The 19,116-nt window shown below is 42.6% G+C and overlaps 1 protein-coding gene across 1 annotated transcript in view; it reads left to right on the top strand.

Annotated features, from left to right (window-relative positions):
- aplp2 (amyloid beta (A4) precursor-like protein 2) overlaps positions 1–19,116 on the top strand; it is a 60,534-nt gene that overhangs the window by 19,410 nt on the left and 22,008 nt on the right. The window contains exons 2-3 of the mRNA XM_079675575.1: positions 11,112–11,285; positions 13,487–13,616. Coding sequence (XP_079531701.1) covers positions 11,112–11,285; positions 13,487–13,616 — 304 coding nt within the window. The remainder of the gene's footprint in view (positions 1–11,111; positions 11,286–13,486; positions 13,617–19,116) is intronic.

Raw genomic sequence — 19,116 nt, 5'->3', positions numbered from 1 at the left:
CTGCTGGGACTCCCAGTGTGAATGCAATCGGCTCTTATACCTCATTCACATCAACGCAACTCCGGTTCAAGCTCCGTGCTAGAGCTTTTCAGGTTCAGAACCGGTTCTTCGGTTTAGCTCCGGCTCTTTTCACACTGCCAAGAGTCCGACTGGTGCTGCGTCATAGCGTCATCGTTTGCGTCATGACGTAACCGTTTGCGTGCCTGCTTCATAAAGCCAAACCGCGCGGAAACCCCTCACAGCTGACACCGACAACAACAACAATGGCCGATTGTGCTCCAGCTTCCTCTGTACCTCTTAGAAAGACCAGATTACCAGTAGGTAGCTGGTCTCTTCAGTGGACCACTGCTGCTTGTTAAGTTTCTCCATCGTTGTGTACAAACTGGATAAAACACCGGCTTTTTGTTGTTGTTCAGGAGTTGATCCCGCCCCTGCCCCTGCCCCCGCCTCGACGTAAGCGTGACGTATGTGGTGCTTTTGCTCTGGCCAGACAATTTTTTGGTGCTTAAAACAAACCGGATTCCGGAGCTAAGAGGCTGCTCCGCTGCGGTGTGAAGAGGAAAACCCGGTGCTTTTCAAGCTCCAGCTCCGAACCGGCCCTGAAACACCGTTGGTGTGAATGAGGTATGAGTTCCATAGGGGAACTAAGTGCTGGGAACTAAGGACGGCAAAGCACTTGGTGTGAACGCGGCTATTGAGTACTTTTACTTTTGAGCTGATATTACTTCTGTACTTCTACTAAAGTAACATTTGATACTTCAGACTTCTACTTATAAGAATTTTAAGAACATAGTATTTCTACTTTTACTCAAGTAAAGGATCTGAGTTCTTCTTCCATCTCTGAGGTCTTGTTTATAGTTTTTCAACAAATAACTGTACTAAAATGTTTCATACAGGAACAAAGTACTCAGTAACCGCTTTAAGAGAAGAGACAGCCTTCTGAGAAGGAGTGAGAGATGCCACAGAGTTTATGTGACACTGTAAATTTCACAGATTTAAGTTGTTTCCTTTGGAGGGAAAGTGGCACTGACTGGACCCCACTGTTTGCTAATCTGTAGGAGTGGTGACTCATTGGCCAATTCCAGTGTAGTCCCAGGACACTTGAAATGGGGTAGACAAAAGGACATTTCACTGAGACAGAGGAGCTCATTTGCATTGCAGTGAGAGGTTGCCCTTTTGAATCAGAGTCTAAGAACATGACACCTTTTCTTTTTCTTATTCTGTTTTTCATTGCCTGCCCTTTGGAGGGTTGGAGGTGGTGGAGGTGTTTTGTTAGCAGGAAATGTCATTCACTGTCCCTCCGTCGCAGAATGTCCCCCTCCCCCTCTCATCTGTGGAACTGTGAGGGTGGCGATGGCTTCACCTCTGGGAGGAATCACAACAATGTCACACAACCTAATTTGGCATGTGTGTGTGTTTATGGGTATTGATAGACATATAAAAGGGTGTTAGGTATTGAGGCAGTGTTACAGACCTCCATCACTGAGCCGGGAAACGTCTATGATGGTCTCTAATAAGCATGATTATAGAAATTATGGAGTCAAAAAGATTATATAGATTTAGCATTGACACTGAATGACAAGACCAATAGACTGGTAAATATAATGGGGCAACCTCTGGGTCTAAAATGTAAAGCCAATGCAGAAGTGAATTATTTCAAATGGCTTAAAGCAATTCCAAAAATAAAATCAGATTGCATAGAAGTCTATTTCTCACTTGTTTTATTATCTCATAAACAATTCCCTGATAAATTACAACCACTTGTTTTGAATCTTTTCCAATACAGCTTAATGTTTGTTTTGTAATCCATCGTTCTACTTGGAGTAAAACAGACAACACTTAAAGAGCCTGTAACAACTGTTGTGCAATGAAATATTGGGCTACTAGTCATCTCGAACCGTCAGTTTAAAAAAGAAGGTGCGATACCGTTTTGATAAATATCAATAATTTCGAACATCGCGGGAAAATTCCTTCGACTCATTTTGAAGTTTTGGGGGAAGCCGGAAGTGAAGTCAATGCGGGAACGCTTCACTGTGCGGCGAGAGAGCCAAACACGGACAAAGTGTGTTGTCATGCGTAGAAATGGCGAATTACTGAGTTTAGGCACGTTAATAACGTTTTAATGAAGTTCACTACAGTATATTCATATTTGTCAGTGCTTTCATGTCAATTCGGTGAACATAAACATAAATGATCGTGGTGAAGATGATGATTAAATTAGGATTAAAAATCGGCAGTGAGAGCTGCTGAATTTCCTCCCGTCGGATGTGATATAAAAACAAATCGATTATTTTTGTAGTTGTAAACTCAAGTGGATGAAACTACATTTATTAGTGCTTTCATGTCAATTCGGCGAAAATATGATACATTAAATGATCGTGAGGATGATGATTTAAAAATCGTTTGTTTGAGCCGGTCTGCATTTCCTGATGAGAAAACAAACCGATGCTTTTTGTAGTTGTAGTACCAACATGGATTAAACGTGTGTTTTTTTTACCACAATGTTGGGGAAATTAATGGATAAAGTGCACTAATTATTATTATTATTATTATTCCCACTCCGATCGGGACACTAGGTCCACCGTTTCCCAGCAGCGAGGCTCCCCCCGTTGACAGTTTACTTGGGCTGGGCTGGGTGCAGTGGGGAAGAATCCCGATGGGCCGGTACCAAAGTGGGCCGGTCGGATAAGTCACTAGCGTTTCTCAACCTTTTTACACCAAGTACCACCTGAGAAAATAGTTGGCTCTCCAAGTACCACCATATGACCAATGTTAAAATTCTCTCTCTCTCTCTCTCTCTCTCTCTCTCTCTTCTCTCTCTCTCTCTCTCTCTCTCTCTCTCTCTCTCTGACTCTCTCTCTCCCTCTCTCTCCCTCTCTCTCTCTCTCTCTCTCTCTCTCCACAAGTGAGAATATAAAGAACAAAATAATAACTTATTCTCACACAACAAATGTCAACTGTACACATGTCATTTCCTGGACCTATACCAAAGTTTGAATGTAGGCCTCCTGCAACAACCTACATCGTAACAGAAAATGTCCTATTGGGAATTCAGTTCCACAATAATAATGAAAGCCTCCAGGAGCAGATGAGCCTAAGGGCTAATAGCTCATCTTCAGTCTGCTGATGTTTGCTATTGCCATTTCTGTGGTGGCAAAGTAAAAAAGAAAAGAAAAAAGATAAGAAAAAAGACAACAATTAAGGACAAGTGTGTGCTTTTTCAGCGTTTGACCTCGGTCACAGCCTTCTCTCCATTATTTGAGCAAATGCCTTCTTCCTGAGTCACAAGTTTGAGAAACCGGCTCGAGATACACTTTTTGTTATATTCCATGGAATGCTCTTAACATCCCGATAGCAATTAATATCTAAGTGCTTTGACAAAAAATCCATAAAAAAATGTCATCTGTGGAAGGCTCTGTAAGGAAGTGGTATATTTTTTCCGGTTGTGTATTTTCAAATTCTAGCTGGTTTCTCCAAAATTACCTACCCCACCTTTGAATAAAATAAAATTAAAAAAAAAGTTAAATTTTTATTTTATTTAAATGTTATATGTCAGATTCCTCCACGTACCACTAGCGGGAGCTGGCGTACCACCAGTGGTACGCGTACCACAGGTTGAGAACCACTGCACTAGCACATCCCCCACTCCTCCCGTTGACAATTTACTAGCGGTACCGAAGTGGGCCGGTCGAGAGTCCCGGGATGATTTTTAGTCCCAGTCCACCACTGGCTACATGACCGTATGATCGCCCATATTGACGCACCTAATTCCTAAACTTCTAACATTTGCAACATAAACCGATCCTTCAGCCTCATATGAGCTCTCAGACACGTTCAAAATTAAACTGTGATGCTGTCTGAGCTTGCTGCTGTGTGCGCCATCGTGCGTTTACATGCAGATGCTGGGATCCGGAACGGTGCAGCTGGAGCGCTGTGCTCGCAATGAAGTCACACATAATTTGGCGGGACTTGAAGAATCTCAGAGAAGATCCAGAATATGGTCAACATTGAAGGGCAGATTAATGGTTATCAAAGTACAAATATCCAAAATCAGTTCAGTAACGGTTTTCAAGGGGAGAATATTTACTCAAATTGATGGGTTTGGATGATGGGGGAAACTCGTGTCACAGGCTCTTTAACAGCATATGCTTGGAGGCGGGGCAACCTTGTGATTGACAGGTTGCCACCATGGCGTTGATCGATTTGGGTGTTGTCCGTATTATTGACTAACATATTTTACTGTTTAACAGTGTGTTTTCAGATAATGAAAGTTAATTGTGACATTTTGACGCCTACAAATGTTTTGTTTAGCATTCAGTTGTACTGAACCCTCTCATGTCAATTCTGGTTCCATAAAACCAAGATGACCACAGATGAAAACCAAGATAGAGAAACTTATTTTTGTGGATCAATCACCAGCTATCATTCAGATAGAAATGTTATACCCCTATCTCTTTGACACATTATATATTTTTACTTTGATTTGTACATGTCAGTTTTTCGTATTCTCTCATATTAAACCCACAAATAAGCAAAACTTGATTTGAGCTTGAATGGTCATCAGTATTTAAAATCTATCTGTGTCTGTTTTAGTGATTCTAGTCTGTGCCACATTTATCACAAAGGATATCAAATGAATCGGCTGCTGTGTTTGGAAAAAAGTATCATGGATATAAGTTGTGGGAAATAGCTTGTTTCTGTGTAGAGACAACACATACCAGATTTCATTTCAACACTGACGATGCAATCAATGCAGCTTAAGCTGCTCTCTGCATTCTTCAACGTGAGAAACACTCAAGTCTGTACATTTACTTTATAGGAAACATTTGCTGAAGGCTGCCCCAATTCTCCTGCAATGGAATCACTGACTGTAATGATGCTATTAAAGCGTATAAAATGTCTGCTTTTCACCACCTTCTATTTTGAACACTTCAAAACATCACGTATTCAGTTTATTTATTAAGCAACCAGAAATCTTAGCAACTGGCAGAGTATTCATTGATCAATAACTCTAACTTCTGCATACATTTGCAGTTTTTTTTTTTATATGAGGCATTCAATTTTCTATTTTGGGCATGTTGAACCATCCTACTGGGAAATGCAGTTGTTACAGTAGCAAACACAAGACAAAATAAACAAGAACACACTCTTATACACTATAATAAAAGCTAATAAAGACATGCTGTAATTGCTCCCCTCCAGATTAGCACAACACTGTTATTGTCATAACCACGGCTTCTCTCATACAATACTTTTTACTGCATGCAATAAGAAAAGGAAATCAATGTTGATTTTATGTCCCTAAATATTGTATCTATAAATGAGACGAAGGAGCGCCTGTGTATGTGGCTTTCTCACCACTGCCTGTCTTGTGTAAGTATATAAGTCACCACAGGGAAGGATTAGGTGGATTAACGATGCCAGGCATTTCTCTGCACAGTCACATGGACACTAAGCATGCTGGGAACCCACGTGTCCTCCTGACCGGAGCCTCATTCTGGAGCTGTTTTTATAAAGGCCAGACTGTGAGGATGGCTCCACCATACCTCTGCCAAAATTAGACTAGTTGCCATTGCTCAGTGAGGCCTGATCTGTTTCTAGACAGTCAAGCTGCTGTTGCATGTAATGTGGGCCAGTTACCAGAAATGATGTTTTTCAGATATGTCAGCCAAGCATATCCAACTAACCTGTTCATTAGACTGTCGCAGAGGCATTCTGGGTACAGTTTGTTTTGGCTGTTTCTGAGTGTTTGTGTTGGAGGATCATCACGAGGACTCTGTCCCCTTTTCTATGTTTTACTTTCCCCACTACCCTCTTGTAATGTGTCCACACACTGCTGCTCATGCTGCCCTGAGTGGTTGACCTGAGACCACACACACACACTTACATTCTCATACACACACAAATACACAGATTGGATTAGCTTCTTTGGATCTTGCCAAGATGCCGTGTGGTAAGGTCATGTAATAACTGACCCGTACCGGTCCAGGGGGAACTTTCTCAAAACTCATTATCTGTGTTATGTTTGTAAGTTTAAGCAAGTTCTCTTAGTTATTTTCAATCTTTTCTGCCAGTGTCTGCAAACAGTCAGCATTATTGAAGACACCAGGCTTCTTTTGCACACTATCCAATCTCAATTTCAGCTTTTTATTCTTAAAGAAAAAACTGCTTTCACAGCTTTGGAAATTACCTGAGCTAAACAATCTATAACTATAAATGTGAAGCCATAATTTGGTTTTGTCAAAGCTACTCTGCAGACGTTCAGCGTTCTCATATGAATGCATTCAGTTACGCACTGCTCACTGCCAATCACCCACAGCAGGACATGAGAGTAACTGGGAAATAATCCAGCAGAAAATGAAGCCTTCCTCTCACATGCAGCCTATATATTATTATTTTTTAATTGGGTTTGACACTGTAGAGGTTTAGATTGCAACAACAAAAGACAAGTGTCACACATATGCTTGGAGGTGTAATGTAGACAAGATGCCGAGCTGTAACTCAAAATAACATCACTTGGTAATGCTTTCCTATGGAAATGAAGACAGATTTACCTCTAATGTGTATGTGTGTGTTTCTCATTAGAGATCCAGACTTATAAGGTATATTTATCTGTTACGAAGTTAAAAGGGAGTGTTAGTTTGCGTGTGCATGAGATGTTCCATGTGTTTTTTTTTCACTATCGCGTCTCAGCTTGTTTTTATGTGAAACTTGGCTTGCAACACAGAGCAGGCTAATAAAACATGTTTGTGTGCTGGAGGCAGACTGGTGTGTGTTTGCATTAATGGGTGAATACGAGCTAAATGATCCTCAGCCCACACTGCTTTTGACAAGCTTCTGGTGGTGGCAGGCCTGTCTCTCCTGCGTTCCCGCTGCCTCTCGCCCGTTCTTTATTGCATTACAGTCTGCGTTCATTTGAGAATAATATGTCAAGCTGGGACGTAAGCCAATCAGCGCACGTCCCCTGCTGCCGTTTTCTATTTACTGTATTCGTCTGTGCTTTTCCTCCGTCTCTCCGCCTCTCCCTTTTCCTGACTTCCACTCCCTCTCTCTTGCTAAATCTCCACATAGCGGCAGGTGTTCACACTTCCACGTAATATAGCAGCTCCCGGTGAGTCAGTAATGAGAGATGGATGCGTACGCTTGTGAGGTGTGGCGGCATATTTTTCCAGTTAATGTGTGTTTTTGTGTATCCGTGCTGCATTCAAGAGCAGCGCCAGATTTGATCCAGTCAGTAAATCAACAGAAAACCTTGGATATTTTGGTACAATACAATTCAACATGTGGTGGAAGAGTCTTATGCGGGGACAAAAAAGACCCTGTTATTAGGCTATGACTCTTAGAGCTATAATTATCTGTTGAATACATTTCAAAAGACACATCCACCCTTCCTCCCGCTGCTCTCCCTGTAACCTTTCATCATTTAGTTGATGACTCAACTTTTTGATCCCAGTTAGTAAAATGTGATAACAGATTTGAAGGCGATCCAGCCATCCCTTCCCGTCACATAAGACCTTTAAGCTGGCAGTTACATGAGTTAAGGTGTGTATCTGGGCGTTGGTTTGCCGCAGGATCATAGATGTGATCAACAGCTTTCAGTACTAGAACTAATACAACAAATAATAAGACAAGTTATCCTCAAGGGCTAGCATTGGGTTGCATTAGCAGTGGTGGACTCAGGCTGTTTGAGGGGTCGGGGTGACACAAATGAAAAGGGCACCAGCTGCACAGAAGGATCTTTTAGCGTTGTGGCAGTCTGAGAACACAAGTGACCCTCAGTTTTAGTTTTTCAGTCTTCGCTTATCCACTTTTGAACTTTAAAATAAAGTCGCTCTTGGCATCTAGTCCGGCCCTTAACCTCTGTTTCTGCAAATGACTGTCAAACATGTCTCTTGTGCCCTTTAAGAAAGAGTTCAGATTAAATTAAATCACAGTAAAAAAAAAACTAACAAAACAAATCTGATCTTAAGCATAGATCCATATTCTTATATATATTGGTGTGTTTTCACTACATGATACACCTATTTATTTCCCCAGTTGCCACTCTGTATTTTGTTTCACACGGCGGATAGTTGCCTACCCCTTGAGTGTAAGCGGGTTGATCTGATGATCCCCTTAGCGACGGTAACAACGTCACACTTGTAGAATCCTTTAATCTGCAACCAAACAAACAAAAACCTCCACTTGATCAATTGTATATACAGCATAGTTTGGCATGCTGCCTTTTAAAAACAATCTGTTGGTCAAGAGAAAGAATACCTTGTTTGCGCACAAAAAACGAGTTTGTGCAGTCCTGTAACCTTAGCGATTAGTCTTGTAACTGTCTGTGTCCGACCAAACAATGGTCTGCAGACTTTTCACTCTGTCGTCTCATATAAGCTAAGGGGAAACTGGACATACTTGAGACGAGGTGCTATCAAAACGGGCAGAGCTTGGAAGAACCATGCAGTGAAAATGTGTCAAAAGAGTAACTTCTATTTCCTTTCATTTTTCATTTCATCAACAGACTAGGCCAACGAAATAAATTGGACTCAGATGATGTAACAAATGTTGACAATGACACTTCAGTTGTATTCTCAACTGCTCTTGAAATACACTTACATCAGGGCTGTCTGCGACTGAGTCATGATCAAGGAACAAACTCTTAACATGCATCACAACCACAGGCGATTACTCTCCTTCCAGTAGGGTGAGAGTATAAGAGGTGTCCCAGTGAGCAGAAGTGACTGTCCAGTTTGTTTAACCGAGGCCAGTCATTCTTTTGGTAAAGGTAGAGCTGGGGATAAGACAGGAACCACAGATTGGACAAATGTACTCTGCACTGCTTGACCCCTCTAGCCCTTGGTCTCATTTATTGTGCTCTCTGCTGCCCCCCTTGGCACTTTTTTGTGAAAGTCCGTGCCAGAGAAGCTCCTTTCTTTAGTTCTAACAGATTTAAGGCAGTGGTATAAACTCTGCTGCGTCCACTTTAATTGTTGCACTTGAAGAACCAAAGACACACAGGCGTTATCCCTTTAGTGGAATCAAAGGGGCGTAGAGGAGGCCACATGACTTGTCTTTCTGCAGCCGCAGAGTCTAGTTGTGGTCAGGCTGTCACTAGCTCCCTTGTCTTCCTCCCTAACTGCTCCTCTGCGTCCCTCATTTCCTCCCCACCTCCCTGCTACTCATACACCCTGAGCCAATCTCACAAAGGACTGAGAGGGAGGAGAGCAAACAAGCCTGTGGTGGTGCAGAGAGGGAGGAGTGAAGCACAAAGACATGGAGATGGAGCAAGTAGGGGAAATGAGGTTCAATCTGAGGCTGTTATGCCTCTAGGACCAAATCATGACAGTCCAGTGTGTTTGCTTGCCTGTGTGACTGTTTTCATCTTTTGGTGTGTTTTATGATTGTGTGTGTGTGTGTGTGTGTGTGTGTGTGTGTGTGTGTGTGTGTGTGTGTGTGTGTGTGTGTGTGTGTGTGTGTGTGTGTGTGTGTGTGTGTGTGTGTGTGTGTGTGTGTGTGTGTGTGTGTGTGTGTGTGTGTGTGTGTGTGTGTGTGTGTGTGTGTGTGTGTGTGTGTGTGTGTGTGTGTGTGTGTGTGCGCGCGCGCGCGCATGCACACAGACTCAGCTATGGCTGGCTCTGCGGCTCATCACACGCTACAGCCAACTGCTGATTACACAGCACTTGTTTTGTCTTCGCTCTACTCTGTTCTGCACCCATTATCAGCCCGGGAGGCTGCGCAGAATTAGAGAGCTTTGTCTAACACACTGCGACTCAAGTTTCCCTCTTCAGCTGTTTTCTCCGTGGCTCCCCGCTGCAGAGGACACCTCTGCCGGGACTGAGGAACGAGGAAACGGTCAGACATTAGAGTCAAACACTTGCTTGCTCATTCCCTTGATCTCTCTCTGGGGCTCAAGCCTGTTTACCCAGACTGATGACATTATGACAATCAAGAGGGGATCAGTTCCGTTCCACTTCCTGTCCGGAGGCTCCCTGGTGTGTTTTTGGATAGTTTGGCATGCACAGCTACATCGCCTCACTGATTCATTAGAGTCTCCCTGTGATGTGACTCCCCTAGCATCAGGCGAGTGTTAGTGGGCCATGACTTATTGTTTCAATGAGGAGCTGATGAGTTGACTGAAGCTATCGCTACGCCGTGTCATTTGAAAGGCAATCATGTGAGAGCTGATTACACAGCAGATTTAGACAGTCGGTGTCCATTTTCTATGAAGAGTGGTAGTATGTTTTCGAGCCAAGGACAGGCAAACTGGGTGTGCCTGCTCTCTAAAGGAACTGCAGGAAGGACAACTCAGTGGACAGATAGCAGATTTCCTGTCGGGTTGCAAGGTAAACAAAGAGGGGGAAATCTGTTTGCCTAACCTAGGCCTAGGGAGGTGTGTGGCGCAGTGGATAGAGCCTTGGTGTTGGGATCAGGGGTCACAGGTTCAAACCCCACTGCAGTCAGCATGTCGTTGTGTCCCTGGACAAGACGCTTCACCCCAAATGGCTCCTGTGGGGATTGTCCACAGCACTGAATGTATGTAAGTTGCTTTGGATAAAAGCGTCTAACATGTAATGTAATGTAACCAATGCGTCTTTACAGCACACATGTTGTGCTTGAGAAATAAATGATCCGTTTTTTGTTGAAAGATTTTGGTCCCATGAGTCCTGGATGAGCTGGTTTGTCCTGGTTTGTGAAGCATGACGGACTCAGGTTGTTTCTCCTCTCCTGCTCTCTGTGGGCAGCCTCTCAGTCACTCAATGAGCACCAGAGCAAAATAAACTTGTGCACAAATCCAATCAAACCCCTACTCGTTTAACCATCAACCAAGCCACATTCCTGAGGTGCATTTAATTTGTCTCCTGTCTGAGCCCCTCTGCTCTCTCAGCACTGCAGCGTGGAGTCACAAAAGCAGCCAAGCATTGACAGGTGCTTCTGATTTCCCTCCATCACACCTAGCATCCATTGCAGTACATGAGCTGACTACTGAGTCAGCCTTATACCGACGTTTATGGGAAAAAAGCGAGTGTCTCAAGTCAAGTCAGCCACAACACTCCACAATGCTTTATGGGCTCTTTAATGATTGACTGTATTAAACCCTATTTCTCTCCCTCTCTCTCTTTCCACAGGCGCTAGCAGCCAATGCAGGCACAGGGTTTGCAGTGGCCGAGCCACAGGTGGCCATGTTCTGCGGGAAGCTCAACATGCATGTGAACATTCAGACCGGCCGCTGGGAGCCAGACCCATCCGGAACCAAGAGCTGCGTAGGAACCAAAGAAGGCGTGCTGCAGTACTGCCAGGAGGTGAGTCACTGTGAAACATTTCTAATCTCCATCATATCAGTTTCGGAGGAATGGTGATTCAAACACCAAAGTCAGTCAGGAAAGGGAAGAAGAAAGTGGGTTGTTATCATATATACAACCAATACAACTAATTTAGGGAGGACTAAGGCAGGAAGTCCTCACTATAGGCCTATACAGATGTGCCATTATCATTGGTTTATTTTATTATATGAGATTAGTAGTTTTTGTCATGGTTCAAATAAAAATAGAATCCAAGAGCATGAACTGTAGGCAGGTTTAAAAACAGTGTTCAAGGATACAAAAATCTATGAAGACAAACAAAGTACCATAGGGTTAGGCAGATGCTGAATCCATAATACAAAGGCAAGGTCAAATATAAATTAAAAAAACTGGATCAGAAACAAAGGGGCAATGCTGGAAAGCTAACCGAATGGCATAAAGACAATCACAATGAGCAGGTGAAGCAAATGCAAAGACGGGAAGGCAGCAGAATACATTCATAAACAAACTGAAATGCAAAACCATTGAAAAATATGTAATATATTTCAATCTAGTCGAGTCGAGTTTGAAATACAAAGACCCATATGCTGTGGTTGCACTGGCTATGTGCTGCTGTTCATAGTCATTACTCCACTCAGTAGCTTGCTACCTTTCTAGCTAATCATGCTAACAAAGGCCCTTCAAACCAGAGCCATCGCCTAGGAAGTGTTATACATGCAATTGACTTTAGAATGACATGTTGGGAGATACACTTACTGAGTTGAATAAGAAAATATATGTAACTTTTTTTCTGCAAGCTAAAGAAAAGCTGTATAGCAAAACATTGGTAAGCAAACTATTCTAGTAATTCCTTACTTCAGAAGCTGAAGATTTTTTATTATATATTATATTAATTTCACTCCCTACAAAAATAATATATATTTGTTATTGTTATTTATTAACTATAATGCTAGAACTACTATTTAAACAAAGCTGACTAATTGAAAAAGAGATAGCATGATAGCCTTTCTAGCAGCAGGGCACCTTTGGTGGCTTATGACGACACATCTTCTTCTTCTTTCGTGTATCGTCGTCATATGTCCAGCTCAGTGTCACAAAGCCACGCTCTCGTCTCTGGTCCCACTTGGAAGAGGCCAGCCTCTGAAGGAGGTCTGTACAGAGGACAGGTGGTGATTATGTGGTCGGCAGTCTGCTCAGGCTCGCCACACTCGCATACTGCGCTGTCTGCCAGGCCCCACTCCTTCATTGATGATTTGAAACGACCAACCCTAGTACGGAGGCGGTTCAGTAGGGTCCAGTGCCGGCGTGGTAGATGTTCTCCTTCGACTCCATCTCCCGGGTCTTGGATGTGATGGTGCAGACGTGTGAGCTCAGCCGACTCCCATTCCTGCTTCCAGGAAGTTGCTAACCATGCCCTTGTAGACAGGTCCTCAGGGATGGAACCAAGCATCTCTTGTGCTCTCCTGTTGTAGGGGTGACGGGACTTGAGTCTGACGACACATGAATTATATTTATATTCAAGACCCTTGCTGAAGTAGCGCCACATCCCCTAGCTAAATAACTACTATATTAAATAAAGTGGACATTATGTTAATTGGTGAACTTGAGAGGTGCTAGCAGGAACATTTAGTTACATTTAGTCAAGCTAGGCTAGCTGCTTTTGTACTTTAAAAAAAATGATATTGAGATTAATTGTATACTAAGTTTGAAAATTCAGTTTTCATTTCACCGGTAGGCCTATTCATCATTGGAGAGGCTATTGAACTGTTCTTGAGAGACAGACATTACTTACAGTGCAGTGGGTGGCATTTTAATTAGCAGGCTCTATCTGCTAGCTGTCTCTACATAAGGGCTTGTTTTTTTCCAGACATGGAAATCCTCTCTTTCATTTACTTCTTCCTACTACGATATCTCATAAGCAAAGATGCTGCCGGTAATATTGCCATGGTTTATTATGTGGCTGTACAAGAAAAAGCAGACTGTACGTTCTAGATCAGCCTTCCCCACAAGCTTCAGTTGCATTTATTGATGACATTTTGATGGCATTTGGGGAAAGTAAGTTGTGTGCTCTTTCATGGTTGAGCAGATGGTATCTAGAGAGCATACAGTGTGGATTAAAGGGTCCCATTGAAGCTCCACTTATCCCACCTTCTCTCTCCTGCACACACAGCATACTAATTGTTTGCTTCTTCTTCCAACAGATGTATCCCGAGCTTCAAATCACAAACGTGGTGGAAGGCAACCAGCCAATTCGCATCGAGAACTGGTGCAAGACGGAGAAGAAGGTGTGCAAAGGACACGCCCACATTGTGGTGCCTTACAAATGCTTAGGTAAGCTTGTGCTCTAATAACGACTTGAAGGGCTTGGGGAAATCACTTAGAGGACAGTAAATGGCCTTCCATATCAGATGCTCTCCACTGCCCCCACCCCCTACCCTCTTCCAAATTGGTCCTCCATTTATCGTAGAGAAAGGAGAGATTATGATACATATTGGCTGTAGGCAGTGGTGACATAGAGCAATATCAGAGTCTGATTCAGTTGACTAATCCTGGCCTTGAGCTGCGGATAGAGCAGATCCAGGCTGGATGGGAGCTAATGTCTCTCAGAACGGATGGCTAAAGGGGGGAAGCTATTATTGCTGGGGAGGCTTGTTGAGCAATAAAGCACAATCTTATTTCCCCCCTCAGACAGTGGCCATAAACTCACACAGACACACAGGGTCAGTGAGAGGGAGGGCTGTGGGGAGGCCGGCTTTATTACTCCCCATTTCTCCATTCGCCTGTGCCGTCATCCACACCTCTCTCGCTCCTTTGTCTCCTGCAGCATCACTGTAATCAGCAGAGGCAACATGGCTGTGTTCTGGTTTATTAAATGTCAGATGGAGCCGCAGACTAAGCAGGCCACATGTCTCTGAGCTCCCCAACAAAACCACAGCATGCTCCTGCTGCCTCTGAGGATTGCAGTAACAGAGAAATACAGTTCTGAAACAAGTCTCCTCTCTGCTTGTCCAGATATGTCAGGAAGGAAGTAAATACCTTCTTCTATGCCGCAAACACTTCCCGGACACCATGCCTATGTCCGAAAGCCTTTTTGCTGATTGAGTTGTATCTCTTTCCCGGGATGAAAAAGCCATTAGGAGTCGCACTGGACTGTGAAATGGGCGACCATTCAAGAGCATTTTTGGCAAATGCAGAGAGGAGGCTTTTGGGAAATTCACGGGACAGCAAACACCACAACCGGAGTTGGCTGCCCTGTGGCTGAGACAGGAATACAGATGAGAGAGCTTCACATGCAGAATCAATCTCCAAAATGTTTCTGCTCTCATCCTGAGGCTGTTTCCCTCTGACTACCTGCCGCACTCGATGGCCTCTTTTTCTACACGGGCTGTTGCATCTAGCTACATCCCAAAACCTCTCATTGTGATTCAGCAACAGTGCCATTTAATTAAAAACAATCTCATTACCTCTTGTAGAATAATTAAATAGCTGCACTGCTTGTTCTTGCACATTTTTTGTCATCATAGTTAAAGGTCTGCGCACTCATGCCTCATCAAATTACAAATGCCGGCTCTGCTGGCTTGCAAATGAGGAGTCTGAACGGGGAAGACAGATGGAGAAGGGGAGATAGACATAAGGTGTTGGCGAAAGGAAGCTATTGAGAGGGCTTCTGCTTAATTATGTAATGGAGCGTGTTAAGACCTTAATTGGAGGACTCTGATCATATGCTACGAGCCACGGCATTCCTCCTGCACCTCGCCTCGCCTCTCCAGCCCACTGTTTGCCAGGCCTCTCGATCATATTAAGTGGAATGAAGAGCGCCTTTGAATGATTCATTCTGGGTGTTTCTCAATCTCGAGTAAAGCTGCTCCAGAACCACTATTTCAAGCATACTACGTCATCGAGTGCCGCTGAAGAACTGTTCCAATGTCCAGTATACTTGGAATTCTACCGAGCCCGGCGTACTTCGTTTGGAGAAATTCCGTGGCTGCACCTGTGTAGACTCCGCGGTCTTAAAATCCCCACAATGCTTTGCGCACGGACCAATTTCCCCAAATCTGTGGCGGAAAATGTAAGGCGGGGCCTCTAATATGACGCACACCTGCACACTTGCTAGCCTGTTCCACTCTTCAAGTATTCTTGCCTCGCTTCTGAAGCAAGATGCTCGGCAGACAGGTGCTACCAAGCAAGCGTACTCGAGATTGAGAAACAACCTGTGTGTGATGTTCACATAGTGTTCCAATGTTTAACTTTTGAAGCTGAGGTGGAAGCGGCAGCCAATCAAATCCCGTTTATGCAAATCTGACAGTACAAGTACTAGCCAATCAAACCGCGTGCAAGCTGGGAGTGACATACCGCATTTCATTTTCTATATTCCTAACAAAATGGAGGAGAATTTAGTTATTGCGGTAGCAAATCACCCGGTTCTTTATGACCAGTTTCTATTTACTTACCCGGGATACAAACCGGAGGAACCAGGCATGGAGGGAGGTGGCAGAGACAATGGGTGAAACTGGTAGGTTTTCGCCTGTTTGGGGATTTTATATCCAGTTTACTTCGTTTTAACATTGCTATTGCTTTGTATGTCGGGAGATTCATGTGATTGGTTGTTGGTCGCGTTGCTCACAAAAAATCCCCAAGCTTCAGATACGCCCACCTCCAAGATTTTTTTTCCGCGGCTGTGTGGACCTACCGTTATAATCATCAGCGTACATTAATTATGGTCCAAGCAAAAAGCAATGAAATAGACCAAAGGGAGGTGGGCTATATCTTGGAAGGATGTGATTAAAAGGGCCAGGCCAGAACCCATGTCAAGTTAATAGGTTGATATGAATAATGCAAAAGGAAGGAGCTCAGTGTAGAAAGAGAGGGATGGGTTATGCTGTATCCCATCGCTCCACGCAAAGGCTCAGCCACAGAGCCACAATCCCTCCATGTTTCCCGTCCCCAAACAATGGCTCTGTAAATGAATGTGATGTGTGTACCATGGCACTGTAATCCCTGCAGCATGATGTCTTTGTCGAACAGCACAGGATTATTTTAGAGACTTTTTTATTATAATTTCTAGGGTGGTGAGAACAGTCAGTGGCAGATGTGTGGCTGTGGTGTTGGTGAGTGTGCATGGCAGAGTATCTGTTACACAAGACCTAAATGTGGGAGGGAATTCAGCTGCTACAACGTAGGCTTCCAGATGAAACATAACATGTTTCCAAAGAAAGCCTTTTCTGTGTAAACACCGATTGATATAGATCTTTCTAAAGGCATATTCACATTTAATTTATGTCGCTTTATATACACTTCTTTAACGACTATTGCTCAAGGTAGCTTTTACATTTATTTGAGGCATGTTAAGGCTTATTCTGAGCTACTTTCTACCGCATGGAAGTATTTTAAGGACGTGTTTTGACGAGAAGTGGATTTGAATTAGTAACATTTACAGACATGACACATACTTTGCCTTTCCTGTTGAGTAATTCTGTTTATTCAACAAAGGGAACAGCACACCATGACGACTCCTGATATCATTCTTGTGGTCAATAAGTTGATAAAAGATACAAATTCAGGCTTGTTTCCGAGCACCACTCCCTTGTCTCTATGAACTTTATTGCTTCTGGGATTGTTTTACACATGAGTCTATACTTAACACTTATAGTCAAGTGATACAGAATTGGTTAAGGCGAAAGTTTCGCAATATTAAGCTATTGCCGAAAAACCATGAGATACAAGCAAATGTTGTCTCCATTATGTAAGTTAAACCACCAGCTTCCTCCTGGCTTTAGTCATGTCTCCCTCATGTAACCCTTTCATGGTGGCAGATCAGATTTCTTCCACTTAAAAGGCACAATCCACGATGCAAATGTAAACAAAAGGGTTGCCAAAAAATAAAAGCACAACAGTGGTACCTGACAGTAGGGCTGCTCGATTATGGCAAAAATCATAATCTTGATTATTTGGGTCAATAATTGATATCACGATTATTAAAAACGATTATCCATTTACTTTGAAAACATCAAATTATTGAAAAAAATTTGAACAGTATGTTTTTAATAGTTGATTACCCTGAACTTTAAGTATAATTCAACTGAAATAAATAAAAAATAAATAATCGTTTTCAAAGTTCAAGGTTCTTTATTTATCATACGAACATAGCTACAGAGTAGTTATGTCGATGAAAATCTTAGGTCACAGGCTCCTCCAACAGAGCAAAACAATAATACAGAAAAACAGAAAAATATAGTGCAAGTAAATAGTAAAAAGTAAATAGAGAAGAAAAATAGTTGAAGTAGTGAAGTACAGTAGTGCTATTTCGATTATGTTGTTTTCATAATCGTTGCAAGCCAAAATCGTAATTGCAAGGGGGGGGAGGGGGGGGGGGAGAAACTTATATTGGAGGGAACTTAGGGATGTAAGCCTCGGAAGACCATGTACATGCACCAACACCCATGCAACACACTATAGGAAAGGGAAGACCCAATATAGCATTATAGGGCACCTTTAATATAATAAATTCAAGATGTAATCATTTATCGCTGTGAAAATGTAATTTTCAGATCTCACATTGATTACACTAAATGTCATTACAGCAGCCTTTCTTTGGAAAGTCCTTGAAACACAATAGCCTTGCCTTCAAGGAGCACATCTTGGTTTGTGCTTAATTTAATTCACCACCTCCCAGGGCTGAAAGTATCATTGATGTACTTTTACCTTCACACTGTCCGGGGACTGGAGAGTGTTAGCCAGGGTGTCTGATAGACTGGAGGTTAAAGAAAAGTCAGATGAATAGAGTACGTGAGAGGAGGTCACAGAGAAAGAGGAGTGTATACTCTCATACACACACACATACAGGTACACACACACACAGAAACACACTGAGCAGGAGTGGTTGCGAGGCGCAGCTGCTCTCCACACACCACCATCCATCACCGTCCCCTCCAAACCAACCCTACCCCGCAACCAACCTGTGAGTGTGAAAGAACGAGACAGAGAGAAAGATGAAATGAAGAGGGAGTGTGTGCAGGCTATAGAACTGAAGATTACTGAGAGTCTGTCTCTCAGTTTCTCTTGATGTGAAGAGAGGAAGACTTTAGATGGAGAGATGTGTTACTGAAGTAGCAATACCCCAATGAAAAATAAATATATTACAAAGTAAGCTGTGCATTAAAGATTTCACTTATGTAAAAGTAAAGAAATATAAAAAGCAAAATCCAGTAAAGTATAAAATGTGAAAGCACTCCTGCCGAATAGCCACTTTAAGAGTGTTATTTTATTCCATTATTCTGTCCCATCTAGTCGAGATGGAGGTGATTTCAACGTCTTAAGGGTTTAAGGCAGGCTATAACAATGCTTTATATTTTAAAGGCAGGTTACATCTGAAGTATATTTCAAAATCTGCAAAGAAGCTATTGTAATAAATACTGTACTCTCCTAAATGTTGTGAATTAAACAAAGTAGTTAAATAATAACTTGAGTGTTTATTATCTAAATTGTTAGAAAAAACATCAATTACAATTTCCTTGATCCCAAGAGGACCTTCACAGTTCAAAATGAGAATTTGAGAAATCAAATGAATGTCAAGCATTTTCACTGTAATGATAACATTGGAAACTCTACTAGCTAAACACACCTTTTCCGGCTACCATCAGTCTTTTGTCTTTAGAATATAATCACATTTCTTTCCTGGGATTTGAACAACTATTATGATTTATTAACCTACCAAATATACATTCAATATGCTCTCCAGAAGACACCTGACTCCATTGACAGTAACACGCTGATTATTGCAAAAAAGCCTTTTACTCATTAAACTCTCACTCTGGTTTAAGGTAACAAAGGC

Source organism: Notothenia rossii (genome assembly GCF_949606895.1).
Source record: "Notothenia rossii genome assembly, chromosome: 4".
Lineage (NCBI taxonomy): Eukaryota > Metazoa > Chordata > Actinopteri > Perciformes > Nototheniidae > Notothenia > Notothenia rossii.
The sequence above is the reverse complement of the archived record's forward strand: the minus strand, read 5'-3'. Positions and strand labels throughout refer to the sequence as shown.